This window comes from Phocoena sinus, chromosome 5 (genome assembly GCF_008692025.1).
Source record: "Phocoena sinus isolate mPhoSin1 chromosome 5, mPhoSin1.pri, whole genome shotgun sequence".
Lineage (NCBI taxonomy): Eukaryota > Metazoa > Chordata > Mammalia > Artiodactyla > Phocoenidae > Phocoena > Phocoena sinus.
Genome location: NC_045767.1, coordinates 13,421,623 through 13,435,876, shown reverse-complemented (window position 1 = coordinate 13,435,876; position 14,254 = coordinate 13,421,623). Strand labels below are relative to the sequence as shown.

Sequence of the window (14,254 nt, the reverse complement as noted above, 5' to 3'; positions counted from 1 at the left end):
AAGACGTGGGCCCATCTTTTTTGTTGCTGACGGGTGCTTAGTGTTTGAAGTATTTCTTGTTACTTTTACAACCAGGAGAATAGGATCCTCTGTGGACCTCATTCTTTCTTCGCATAGTGTCTTTATTCCCATCCACAGAAGTCAGGTTTACTGAGACTGTATGAGCCCCTCTGCCCTGCTCCAACACCTGGCTTTATAGCTATTGAGAACACTGGAGGGCAGGGGGCGGGGGGACTCTTGAAAAGGTGGTTAGTTTGCTGTGTTCGTTGCCCTTGCACAATGCTGGATGGCTTAAAAGAACAGAAGTTTATTGTCTTGCTATCTGGAAACCAGACGTCTGAAATCAGGGTGTCGGCAGGGCCACGCTCCCTCTGAAACCTGGACGGGGAACCCTTCCTCGCCTCTCCTGGAGGTTTGCTGGCGGTTGTGGGCGTTCCTTGGCTTGCAACCGCACGACGCTGGTCTCTGGCTTTGCCGTCACTTTGTGTCCTCTCCACGCATCTGTGTCTTCACACGTCGCCATCTTCTTGGAAGGCCGCCAGTCACGCTGGATGAAGGGCCCACCCTACTCCAGTGTGACCTCATTTTAACTGACTACATCTCCTGTGGCCCTGTTTCCAAACGAGGTCACATTCTGAGGTACCTGGGGTGTTAGGACTTGCTTTAACATATACTTTTCGGACACTGGTCAACACATAACATTTGCTAACATGTTAGTAGATAAACGGAGCCCTTGAACAAGCGGAAAGGGTCCCCTTTTCTTGAAAGTTATTTCCTGTCCTAGACGATGTCGAGAGGATTTGGCGGTTGCTTCAGTAAGGTTGGGCACTGGGTGATTTTAAAAGCTCGGGAGAATCTTAGTCTGGACCCTTACCTCTTTCGTTTGTTTTTTTTCATGCAATAATGAAGTAATTTGTATTTCTGTGGGGACGTGTGTTCACATACACTCTTTAGTTAATAGGCTCTCCAGAGGTACTTTCTTTGAATTCACCTGTTGATGCTGAGATTTACAACCAACTTAAAGGCTTGTGTGGGACAGTGGCTTGGGTGACCTCTTGGCAAGAAGAATCAGGTTTGCTTTGTGAAGTTCCTGACTTGTTTTCTTTAGAATGTGTCTGCTCCCTGGGTTTCCCTTCTGCGTGAGGACTTTACCAGCAGTGGCCTTGTCCCGTCTCATCCTGATGGGGAGACCACAGGTCTCTTGCTTCTGAAGTCACGTCATAGCCCATCTTGTAGCTCTGGGTTTTCAAGTTATCTAGGCGCTTTCCTTGGGATAATGGAGAATTCTGAGAGAGATTTTGTTGTTTCAAGACCATGAGCGTTGTGGCTGCCATTGCTGCTTTTACGTTGTTGGTGCCATTTCCTTGGATGATGTTTCAGTTCTTTTCCTGCCATTTTACTTCCCCCCCCACCCCCCCACGAGACAAATCTTGTTTGAAAAAAAGGGTTCTGCTTGAAAACTGCTCAAACCCTCTGCTTATAAATGAGTTAACTGAAGGTAGGGTGGGCTGTTCAGCGTCCCACTGTGTGGCAGAGTTGGAACTGGAACTCGGGGAGCTCTGGACGACACCCACCCCCACACCCCTGCCCCGAGCCTGGTCTGCTGTTCTTTCAGCCACACCACGTTGCCTATTAGCATTTCCTGTGGTTCCTTTTGCTTCTTTTGAGATGTTCTTCATGACTTGTCTTTCAGGCGTCCTTTATTTAATCTTCTGTTTTACTTAGACTTGCTTTTCCGGTAAAAAAAAAAAAAAAAAAAAAAAAATTACCTCTTCAAATGAGACTTTGTCTAGAGTGCCTGATACAGACCTTTCTGATATGTGAAACCTTAATAGTGTCAGTTAGCTCTATTAAAAACAAATTTTTTTTTTTTCCTTCAGCAAGTCTGTGTTGACAGTGGCTCATTCATGGCACCGACACAGTGCTCCTAGGCTCCAATCTTAGTGTCACTTAGCTTCCCTGAACTGTCATCCTGTGGTCTCCTTTCTGCGTCCTGGATATTCAGATTGCCCAGTGGCTGTGTTTTTCCTGTCTGGAGAATTGGAACTACGTTACTGTCTCTCCACTTCCTGACTTGTAGTTCATTTAAGGATAAAGTTCTGAACAGTTTGGTGTTTTTAAAAGGCTCTGAATGTGCTCCTGGTACCATCATGGTTTTGTTTCTTCACTTCTTTAACGTTTGCCTTTTCTTTCTCTGAACCGTCTTAATGACTTTAAGTTGCCTTGATTCCTGCAGTTTTTGCTGTCTTGTGTAATTTACCGTCTTATGCAAAGCAGGCTTTGTTTTAAATATCTGCCGAAGAGACCAAATTCTCTTTGTCTAGAATGTCTCATTTCTCTGCGCCTGTTGTGCTCCCTTGTGTGTGGGAGGCGGGCGGGGTGTCGGCGCCTGGTCAGTAGAGCTTGCTTAGCCCAGGGAGCGAGGCTGGTCCTTAGTTCCCTCCCCTTTTCACTGGTGTCTCGTGTAATAGCTCTGGGAGGCTCTCAACTGCTTTGTGTTTTTTCCCTCACTTTATAGCCCACCTACATCAGTAAATCAGAGAGGGATGCCTTCCGCCATCTAGCCCTGGAGAGAGTTTTGAGGATTTACTGCCCAAGTATTTAGAAACTTGATATAGATGGGTATCTGTAGCAACACAGCAGATCTTTTACAAACCTTTCTGTCCTCAAGTAGTTTTCAGGACCACCCTCTGGTAGGTAAGTACGTCGTACCTTGTACCCACCTCCTGACTGCTGCTGTGAGGCTGCCCGGCACTCTTCCTAAAAGGAGTGCCTCTATTTTGGGGGTGCTTCTGTTAAAGTCTTTCTAGGTGTTTTAAAATTCGTAGACACACAGGGTAAAAATAACTCTTTTTTTCTCTTTCTCTCTTTTCCTTGGGGATGTGCTGTGGCTTTACAGGCCTGTTACGGAATTCTCAAGGTCCCAGAGGGCAGCTGGCTGTGCCGGACGTGTGCCCTGGGGGTTCAGCCCAAGTGTTTGTTGTGTCCCAAGAAAGGTGGAGCAATGAAGCCTACCCGCAGTGGGACCAAGTGGGTCCACGTCAGCTGTGCGCTGTGGATCCCCGAGGTGGGTGCCCGTGTTGGTGGTTCCCCTTGGGAGCCCGTGGCTGTTCATCCTCACAGGGAGGCATTCATCACTGGGCCACTTTGTAGCCGACGAGTAAAAAGACACCTTTGAGTTGCTACCCATTTTCCCACCTTAAATTGAACCTCGAGCATGCTGTCATGTGGTCAGTGGTGTGTAAATTTGTGGAAATGTTAACTGGAGGCAGCCGTGAGTTGGACTCTGGGTGGAGGTGTTCAGACTTCCCTTCTGATGCCACTGCAGCTGACCCTCCGCTGCTGCCACGCTCCCAGAAGCGGCCCCGCGGACCCGCGGCGTTCGTTCGCGCTGCGGCCTGGGTGTGGCTCCGTCCTTTCCCCAGGATGGGCCGTAAACCCCTGGGCCTGGTGAGCCATGCATACAGCACCGTCACGGTTAAAGAACCACTGCTCTAGGTCACATTTTTGTGATTTTTTTTTTATTAAAATTCTTACTTACCTCAACCTTTTTAATTTCAGGTCTGGTCTAATTTATTCTGAGTCCCAGACCTTGACTGATTGAATTTGCTTGCTCACTCTGAGACTATGATTTGTGATTCAGATTTCAGCCTTCTTTGGCCTATGATTTTGGTGCATTTTCCTCCCGAGGAAAAGTATCTGGGAGTGATTTGGATTGAGGCTTCACGACTCGGGTCTTGGTAGCCTGGGAATCTCACGGTTTGGTATTAACAGGGATGCAGTTCAGTGAACCAGGCTGAGGGGAGAGGGAGGGGACCTTATTTATCTTGGTAGCTTTCCGCTTTGTGTGTAGTGATAGTTTCTGACTGAGGAGAATGGCTTTCTTTAGTGAGAGAGAGGTTAAAAGTGGTCAGTGTTTCCTTCTGCTCCATCGTTCACAACTGATTGCAATATGTTGAAGACGGATTTCCAGTCCTGACCACTTCTTAGTGGACCAGAGGTGTAGTAGGTGGATTACCTTGTCTTTGCTGTCACTCGGGTGAGCAGTGAGCATTGGGGTGTCTGAGTGTTTTTACAAACAGGACGTTTGTGTCAGATGACCCCCCGAGGAGGGCGTAGAGTTGGCCCAGAGCTGGCCCCTAGCTGGTCCCTGTGCTGTCCTGATGCCTTAAAGTGGGGTTTTACCTGCGCTCGGAGGGTGAGAGCCCCTTGGCATCCTCCGGTAGGAGGTCCGTGGGGAAGGAATGGATCTCTGAGCTGCTGCTGTCTGTGTTCGGCCCCTGTCTTGACGACCTCTGCCACCCTGTCTTGTTATTTCTTGGGCCTCCAGGTGAGCATTGGCAGTCCCGAGAAGATGGAGCCCATCACGAAGGTGTCTCACATCCCCAGCAGTCGGTGGGCGCTGGTGTGCAGCCTCTGCAATGAGAAGTTTGGGGCCTCCATACAGGTAACCAGCCTGGTCAGGATGGCATTATTACCCTTCCTTGTGTTCCAGGGAGCGGGACGGGGGAGGGCTCTGTGAGCTAACCGTCACAGGGTTTGGAGATGGGGCTAGAATCCAGGAAGCAGGACAAGGTTCTCACAGCCCTTCTGAGGTTGCTGAGGGATGTCTCCAGCCCAGTATACACACCTTCTATTGGTGGATAGTGTCCAGTGTGACCGGAGCCCCAGCTGTGTAACCATCACAGGGCAACTCAGAAGTCCGCCTGAGCTGCAGGGCAGTTCCAGTTTGTATCTGGTTTCTCCCTCCCTGCCCAAAGCCTGGCATTGCAGCTCTTTCCACAGGCCGACAGCTCTGGGGAAGAACTGGAGTCTCGGCACTGGAGGCTTAGTCACCCTCTCGCCTGCCGAGCGGCAGCCCTGCCTCTGTGGCTGCCCCCGACGCCGCTGGTTTCAGAGGTGTGCGCGTGGGGTGTCTTGGTGCGGTGCGTACTGTTGGAAATCAGCTTGGCACGCCAACCCTTTTGCATTGGGCAAAACGGGGACTCCTTGGAGCACCGACCGGGTGGGTGGAGGGACACCCATGAGGTGCTGCACCAGGGGTTCTGCCCAGTCTGAATATCTGATTTTTTTACGGTACAGTGTGGGGGAGGGTGGGGCTGGGGGAGGGGAGCTTGTGCGTAAGAAGCCAGCCTGCGTTTTCTGTGTCCACGTACAGGCAGGTGTAGACAGCCATGAGGCAGATAACAGGATCACGGAGAGACTGTTGATGGCGCGCTGTTTCTTGGTGTTGTCTTAAGCGCTGCCTGAGAAGTTCCTCTCCGGGCCTCACGCTTTTGGCGTCTAGACAGGCGTGACCTCGGAGGCCTGAGGTGCTGTCCCACCGCGGTCTCCAGATGCTGTCTGCGGCTGCCGTTGGCCCTTTGCCTCTGTGGGGCCGCCAGCTCAGGGACGCCGGCCCCTCCTTGGTCCCCACGTCACAGTCCGTGGGCAGAGGTGCCGGTTTGGGGCGGCTGCCCTCTTGATGCAGGACACGCAACGGCTTGGCACACACACAGACACACAGACACACACACACACACAGACACACAGACACACACACTCTCTCTCTCTCACCCACTCACTCCACAAGCTCGGTCAAACTGCCGGTCGGGGCTTTTAAAGAAATGACCTCATTTGGCAAACTCAACTTGTATTTTGGCTGATAAATATTTCTCTGTGTAAGGTATCCACTGACTGGTGTTTCTCTTTAAAAGTTTTCATTTTACACGCCAAGCTGTTGTGCTTTTTCTTCCTTATCACTTCCACTGGTGTTCAAGAATCCAAAATGTAACAGAATATTCAGAGGGTGAGGCATGAGACAGCTGGTGGGATTTGGCTGTGGACCTTGAAAATAGTGCAGATTTTTGTATGTGAATGGAATCTGCTTAAAATTAAAACATGACAAAAGCCTCTGGCCTGAGCGTTGTGTTAGGAGGGAGTGAAGGAGAAATGTTATAAAGCCACAAAATAAAAGAAGACACAGAGCTGTGTGTGTGTGTGTGTGTGTGTGTGTGTGTGTATGTGTGTGTGTGCAGACGGCCCGTGCAAACACTTGCAGGGAACAGGCTGGGGCAAACCAAGGAAAATGGACATCGTTTTCTTCCAAGTTACCCGATGTTCTCCTGAGGATAGAAATTACGCCCTTTACTGAGTAGGTCCTTCACTGATGTTTCCAGGAGGCGGTCGATTGGGATCTCTGTGTCTCTTTTGAAGAGAGACGATAAAATGACTTTTTTGTTGCCGTTGACCTCTTTTTCCCAGAACATGAATTTGAAGGAGGAGAGGCCAAGGAAGTTTTTGATGATTTTTCATATCTTCACAGAATAGACTGATTTCATTAAAGAATTCCTGTCTGAAATGTCTGCAGCTGGAAAGGCTCTGGCTTACGTTTCTGTAACATCTGTTTGCTGAGTCAACCTGAATAGGAAAACCCAGAGGAAGGCCATTTGGCGTCTTTACAAAGCCCCGTATAAATGTTCTGCCGGGGCGAGTTCCTCATTTCAGGTCGGGGCGCTGAGTTGAAGTGTCGTTTAAGCCAAACACTGGTAGTGTCTCCGTCATCTGTTCCCACTTTACTTCCCACTTGGCTGCCTGCTAGGAGGGAGGAGCACTTTGTCTTGTACTGACAGTGACCAGGTGTGTGTGTGTGTGTGTGTGTGTGTGTGTGTGTGTAATGAGTGACCAGGTGTGTGTGTGTATGATAGTGACCAGGTTGTGTGTGTTCTGCCACTAAAGCTGATTTCACACATTCCTTGGAATTGAGGTTATTATTATAGATAAAATTACAGATTTATGTTAGTTCATGCGCTTTAAGTGTTTTCAGTGGGGGAATTGATTTTCTGTGAAGGGAGCTAGATTTTCTGTACTTCTGGGTGAAAGCGACTTTTAATAATGGGAGAAATCATGACTGGCAGCGAGTCACCTCTTAAAGACTGCAATGATTAGGGGAAGAAGCCCCAGCCCATGCCGCTGCGATCTGTGGTGGTGCTGTGCAGGGCCCTACTGAATGCGTTTAATTAATTAAGCTTCTCAGCTGGCCTGGGGCCATTCAGTTCTGCTCCTGTCTGCAGCCCTGGCGTGCCCGGATCCCTTGGCCTCACACAATACACTGTTGCTTTTTAAGGGACTGGCTTCAGTCACCACAGGGAGCCTCCTTCCAGGAATTCGCCCAGCAAGATCAGATGGGGAGAAATCACTTTTCTCCTGCTAGGCCTCTGGCCTGCCGTCTGGATCGGAGGCACTACGGGGGTCCCCCTGGTGGGGTGGTGGGAGGGAGGTGGGAGGTGTTTGGTAAGGCCGGGGCAGAGCTGGGTGATGCCTGGCCTCTACGTTGACCTGCCTTCGACCCACAGGCAGCAGGTCCCTCACGGTTGCCCTGCCAGGCGAAGCGCACACAGATCTCAGAGCTTGTCCCCCACTGGCCTGGAAGCGTCTGCGCCTGGCGGAAGCTTCCTCGGGTGCGGAGACCAGTCCCATCCTTCCTGTCCTGGATTGTCCTGGTCTCCTCTTCCTTTCCAGTCTTTGGGAGTTTTTAATTCACCCTCCTCAGTCTTGAGCAACCCTCGCTGCTGGAGGAGGAGTGTGCCATTTATTTTCCCACTGGTGTTGGGACTCGTCCTGGCTGTGGCTTAGGAAGGAGGATCCACGTGCCTTTCAAAACTCTGGTTGGTGGTCATTCTCCCTGAGGAGATTCTCACCACTCAGGCTTTTTATATAAGCATTAAAAAAGCCCAGACCTATGAGAAGAGACCGATGACTGCCTCAGGATATACTCTGCATGTTGGGCACACGCTCTTCTGAGTATAATCGGAGCGCCAGGGCCCCCTTTGTCTACACGTGCCATCTGTGTGATCGTGTCTGCTTTAAGAGGCGGTTATTGGATGCAGTTGCTTTTCCAGGAGAGTTATGGTTCGGTTTATGAAAAAAGAGTTCTCTTAAATCCCAAGCTGTAGCTTGTTTAAAACACGACTGGATCTGCCAGGGTGAATCCGCGTGAAGCTGCTCTGTCCCGGCACGAGCTCCAAGTGCAGCTCTTCCCGTGCGTGTGTAGGGAGGGGGTGCCTGGCACCCGGGGCTTCAGTCACTGTCACTCCCTAATGTCTCTCCTCTTGCTGTCTGCGTGTTCTTGCCAGTGCTCTGTGAAGAACTGCCGCACAGCCTTCCACGTGACCTGTGCTTTCGACCGGGGCCTGGAGATGAAGACCATCTTGGCCGAGAATGACGAAGTCAAGTTCAAGTCCTACTGCCCGAAGCACAGCTCACATCGCAAGCCCGACGAGAGCCTCGGTGAGGGGGCCGCTCGGGAGAACGGGGCCCCTGAGCGCCCCCCCCGGGACCCGCTGGAGCCCTTTGGCAGCCTTGAGCAGAATCAGGAGGAGGCCCACCGGGTGAGTGTCCGGAAGCAAAAGCTGCAGCAGCTGGAGGATGAGTTCTACACCTTCGTCAACCTGCTGGATGTTGCCAGGGCCCTGCGGCTGCCCGAGGAGGTCGTGGATTTCCTGTACCAGTACTGGAAGTTGAAGAGGAAGGTCAACTTCAACAAGCCCCTGATCACCCCAAAGAAGGACGAAGAGGACAATCTCGCGAAGCGGGAGCAGGATGTCTTGTTCAGGAGGCTGCAGCTGTTCACGCACCTGCGGCAGGACCTGGAGAGGGTAATGGTCGACACTGACACCTTGTGGTGACGTAGAGAAGAAGATTGCAAAGAGGCGACCGCTTGCCCAGAGCAAGGAGTGGTAGCCAGTGCATTTCCTCTCAGACCCTTGTACATACTTCAGCATGAGGTCGTGTTGGTTGAATCTATTTATGGGCTGGTAAACTCACTGTGCGCACACACGAGACGGCCGCAGAGCCCGGGGAGCCTCTCTGATTTAAACACTTCCTCGTTAGTTCTTACTGTTCTTCTGGAAGATCAAATGGGGTGTGTCTTCCCCTCCCCCGCCCCCCTTCATTCTAGAGCTAGAGGGAACTGAGCCCCCCCGGAAGATGCCCAAGGGGTGGGCTCAGAATTGTTTACAGACTGAGTTAGAAAACCAGAGTGGATTTAATTAACGGTGAGGGGGTGGGTGGGGCGGGCCGAGGTAGGGCAGTCTCTTGTTGAACCTGGGGAAACACTTTCTAGGTGCTGGTCATGGGCTCATTAAGGAGAGGGAAGCACTGCCTCTCTGACCCAGCTCTGCCTCTTGCCTAACTGGCGGGGGCCTTCCCGGTACAGTCGCCGAGCAGAGCAGGCTGTGGGTGCTGATGTGTGGGCATGAGCTGCCATACACGTGCATATCTGTTCCCCAGGGTACTCCGGCAGTGAGGTGCTAAGTCATCACTCAGGCTGTGTATATGTTGTGTGTGCATGTGTGTCTGTGTCCGTGTGTGTCTGTGTGCTGTGTCTAGAGTGGGCGTGGGGCAGGACTCCTGGTGCACAGGGGCCTCCGATCTGACCCGGGGAGCCCCCCCGCCGTCCTGCGCGGCGCGCTTCGAACGCCCTCACCACTGGATTGCCCCGTGTGGTGGCCCGTGGCTGCCTGGAGCCTCGGCTGGTGGCGCCTTCCTGCAGCTGTTGGCTGGTTGGCGTCTCGCCCATTCTCCAGTACCTCTGGAGTCCCAGTCTGGACCTCCCTTCCGGCTACAGGCATAACTCTAGGAGCGGGCTGGCTTTTCCCCAGGGCCGCCGCCTCCCTGCAGGTAGTCTGTGACTGAAGCTTGCTAGTCGGCGATGTGTCTTAGAGCGCTTTCTCGCGTCAGCGCCCCTGACTGCCCCGACCGCCGACAGTGATTAAACTCATTAGTGCACAGATGGAACGAAGGCTTCGGGCCCACAGCAGCCCGTGCTGAAAGGCACCTAAGTGTCCTGAAACGGTTAACGCGTCTCCCCCAGGCACCTGACTTATTAATGGGGGCTGTGGTTCACCTGCCTGGGAGAGAATCTGACTCAGAGGTGATTTGCAGCGGGAGTGTAGGCAAAGAATAGGGACAGGGGAGAAGTATGGAACCGAAAGACCGAGCTCTCACAGAGACCTGCCCTGCCCTGGTAGAGAAGGCGTAGCAGTGAGAGTGTTTCTAAGTGTTCCTTAGAAGAGACCCTTTGAGCACCTGACAGTGCGGGCGGGCTGCTTGTGACGCCCCTTCCAGGCACCAGGTTAAGGTTCCGGATTCAGGCGGGTTCAGGCGGAGGCCAGGCGGGAAGAGGGTGTGTGAGGCTCTTGTGCTCCTGGGCCCCCCCCCACCCCCACCCCGGTGGTGAGTGTAAAGAAGACCTCGCCTCTCAACCACATGTATGTGTGGCCTTTTTGTTAGAGATGAGAAAGGGATTCAGAAGGGAGAAACTCGAATCCTGGTGAGAAGCCTTATCCCAGCCTGACAACTGCTGTACTTGGGGTGCATGAGCTTTGGAGTCAGATAGTCCTCAGGAGGGAGGACGAAAAGTCTCATGTTTGGACTGTGTTTGTCTCGCAATCACCACAAAATAAAAGTGTAGAAAATGCTTGTGGTGTACTAACTCTTTTCTGTACTTAAGTTACTCAGATTAACACGCACTTACGATTAAATTATAAACATTTTTTCTTTGGAGTCATCACTGTTGCATTTTAAGTAGAATGATGCCAATGATGTATGAGAAACAGGGAATAAATCAGGATTTTTGTGTGTGTGCTATTACTTATATTTACTTTATTAAAGAGTCTAAGAGATGTGAGGGCATTTAGCGTCAGTCTAAAACGGGCTTATTAAAATGAAAAATGTGTTTTCCAGAATGTTCCACGAGGCCTGCGATGGTGGAGGCTTTAAAAAGTGGAAATCTTGGCCGCCGTGCCCCAGAGTGCACAGTTATTTGTGATTATAAACAAGAAGTGTATTAGGCCAAAGACTCATCAGGGCAGGGGTGACAGTAAGAACAAATCATAAGTCTGTTTTTCAAGTAACTTAAAGTCCAGCCCAGTTCACACAACAGCATTTCGTAGCAGGTTAATGTGGGACTGTGATCAAGGCGTGTGGTCACTTCAGAACTGACAAGTGAGTACCCTTCATTAGAGAGGCAGACAACTCTGAGTGATAACGGTAGTGGCTCTTTCCTGCAGATATACACTGTGGGGCATTTTGCACACCCGGGTTCCAGTTCTGGATCAGAAAGTTAGATGACAGGAATGGACTCAGGTGGGTTTGGGAACCTGAAGACACGATTGCCGATATATGGCGGGTGCCATGCCAAGTTCCCAGGGCTGCCACTTCACTCTGGTGGGATTCCTTTCCCCCAAACATTGTCTTCTAAAGGATGCAATAAACGTGAGTTCAGCAAATGAGTACTTGCTCAGATAAAAAAACATGCTACCTCTGCACTCCTGCCTGGGGCATCGAAAGGGGTCAGGTCCCGGGGCACCATTTTACTCAACATTTGGTGGAATGGTCACCTCTTGACAGTCTGACAGAGGCTACAGTTGTCCCCGAACAAGAGGCATGTTAAGCTTTAGTGTTGCAAGCAATGTTTGGGATTCAGGAAAACTTGAGGTCGTTATCGAGTTCCTGAGGGCAGTGGTTCTCAGCACGTGGTCCTCAACCAGCAGCAACGTGACCTGCAGGTTTTTGGATCCCACCTCTGACTCCAGAAACGGTGGGGTTGGAGGCCAGCATTCTGTTTTAGGGCCCCTACGTGTTTGTTTGGGAACCACTGCTTTTGGGGAAAGCCTGACTCTTGGGTTTAACGTGGTATGAGGGGTGGCAGCCGAGGGCTGGTGGTTTTGCCTACCACCTCGCTGGCGATTGGGAGAAGATGAAGCGGGGGGTCGGGGGTGGGCGGGAGGCTAGGTCTAGCAGTCTAGCAGTGTACAGGAAGGGCCAAGCAGGGTGTGTGATGAGGACAGAGCCTCCGTTCAGCTCTACATACAGGGGCTGCTTATGGAAGTTGCCCTTTAGGGTGTTCTGTGCATGAGAGAGGTAAGGATTAGGGCACTCAACCGTGCTAATGTGGTCAGCCGGCCTGGTTTATTCAGGGGCTGATTTGCTCCAGTTGAAAACCCAGACCTTTGCTTCTTGGGGGTCACAGATGTCTCGTATCAGAAATCATGGGGAATGGAAGTGGGGAATTTCCCACTTAACAGCCAGGGTGGAAGTCTTTCCTGGGGGAAGTGAAGACACCAAAATTAAATTCGAGTAATATACGAAGTTCAGGTTCTCTGGCTCTGCTCTTTCCATTGACAATTTTAAGTAAAAAACGATGTATCTCTTTTGTACATCTGACTTGAATAGGAGAGTAACCTTGTCCACTCCTAGGATGTCAGAGAGTTTGTTTCCATTTCCTATTTCCACAAGTTGGATTCCCTGTCTTAATGTAAAAACCGTTCTGTATGTTTTCCAGTTGTTTTGAGCCTGTGATGAGGATCTAGGTTCGGCCCCTTCCTCTTTCTGACCTTCTACTCTTAATCTCCCCTGGGTGGAGCAATATTTATCAAAGAGGGTCGCCTATTAGCTACCTCCACCCCCAAGCTGGTCAGAATTCTTATAAAGGACACCTACTTCCTGGCCCGAGGGTGTGTGGCTGTCAGAAAGAATGTGCTTTAACCAGGGTGAATGACACTGAAATAAGATTTACTTTGAGACAGGAAGAGTGGTTTTATTCTCAGTTCTTTAAGATAATTTTTATTTTTATCAAGAAGTGTTAGGAAGATCCTAAACAAATAGCGAATAGGTTAGGATCAAGAGAAGCCTGACTTGGTGGTCCTGCTTTAGGCCAGGAAACTATACCACGTACAACGTGAGCAATGCAAATGCGAAAGCCAGCTGACCTGTTCCTCTTAATGCCTCGTGTCCTCTTGGAGAGGAGGCTGCCTTGAACACAGCTGGGGAAGAACAGCTGGAATTCTTAGGGTCCTTCAGGGGTGGTGTATCTGTACAGAAGCCAAAATGCAGGGCTGTGTGTGTCGCTTGTTGCCACTCTCGCTGCCGAAAGGTTAGTGGCCTTGGGGGAAGGTGGCAGGAGAAGGGATAGCCCAAGCGTTAGGAGAGTGCAGTCATGCCTTTGGTGTAGGAGCTGATGGGGATACGCAGTCCCTGTTTTCAGTCTTGCCACTGAGCTTACTGGGGTGGTCTTGTCCACATCTTCCTGAAGAAAGGTTTATTGTGTTACCTGCTGTGTTGCATTTGACCTTTGGGTTTTCAGGCCCGTGCAATCTAATCAGGTCTGACCGGCAGGCTTTAGGACTGAGAGATTTAAGGGGGTTTATTGATTAAGTCATTAAAAGTTGATTCCATATTGACTGGTCACAGGTGGCTCTGAAAATGGGGAACAAGTTTAAGTGTTGATTGGCTGCTACTGGTGAATGAGCACCTGCATGCCGTTCCCCAGTGGCTGCACGTCAGATGCAAAGCGGAGCTCCTAGTGCTGCGGTCTTCTCGGTTACTGACCGATGAATCGAGAAGAGGGCAGTTTCAGTTTTTCAGGTGGTGATACAGAAAGCTGGCCTTGAGAGGCTGAGCTAGCAAGTCAATGGCAAAGCAAGAAGGATGTTCCCTAGGTGTTCACACGCTGTAGGAACACAGCGGCCTGTAAGTTCCAAGGTACTTCAGAGAGTTCAGTGTCAACAAAAGAAGTTTACTTGGACTCCTGGTGACTACCTGGCCTTCTAGTGAGCCCCGTGTGGGGACATTGTTTGTGAGGGGCTTCTCCCTCTGATGGCCCTCGACCCTAATGCTGTCTAGTTCCATCTTCAGAAGATGCTTGATAAAGTGCAGCAGAGGTGGCTTCTGAACTGCTCTGAAGCCTCTGACGATAGAATTCATGGGAAGAGGATACTGAAGGGGTGATGAGCAGAGTCCTTTGGCAAGAGCTGGCATGTTTGGACTTGGACACCGATGGGCGTCTGTCTCTTCGCCAGGAGGAGCCTGTGGCCAGGTGTGGTGCAGGGGCAGGACCTCCTCTGACAGCCTCTTTTGTGCTGCTACCCACCTTGAGGGGTATACGCAGAATACTTGTTAGCACCCCAAAGGGAGGCTGAGAGATTAGCTAAAATGTTTAAAGTACATTTGGATATCAAAAGTCACTCAAGGACCTAGTAGGACAAAATTTTCTCAGGTAAAGAGGGAAAAAAACAAAAAACAAAAAACACCAAAGTCCTGTTATAATGTATTGCTTACTTAGAATCTTTATTCTCTACGTTCTAGGTTCGGAACCTCACTTACATGGTGACCCGCAGGGAAAAGATTAAACGATCTGTGTGCAAAGTCCAGGAACAGATATTCAATCTTTACACTAAGCTTTTGGAGCAAGAAAGAGTTTCAGGTATGCATT

The 14,254-nt window shown here is 50.7% G+C and overlaps 1 protein-coding gene across 13 annotated transcripts in view; it reads left to right on the top strand.

Annotated features, from left to right (window-relative positions):
* Positions 1-14,254, top strand: part of JADE1 (jade family PHD finger 1) — a 214,966-nt gene that overhangs the window by 193,318 nt on the left and 7,394 nt on the right. For 12 of the 13 annotated variants that reach the window (XM_032631859.1, XM_032631867.1, XM_032631855.1 and 9 more), the window contains 4 exons: positions 2,900-3,067; positions 4,331-4,447; positions 8,115-8,636; positions 14,128-14,245. In XM_032631859.1, coding sequence (XP_032487750.1) covers positions 2,900-3,067; positions 4,331-4,447; positions 8,115-8,636; positions 14,128-14,245 — 925 coding nt within the window. The remainder of the gene's footprint in view (positions 1-2,899; positions 3,068-4,330; positions 4,448-8,114; positions 8,637-14,127; positions 14,246-14,254) is intronic. The other variant, XM_032631865.1, reaches the window with a different exon arrangement.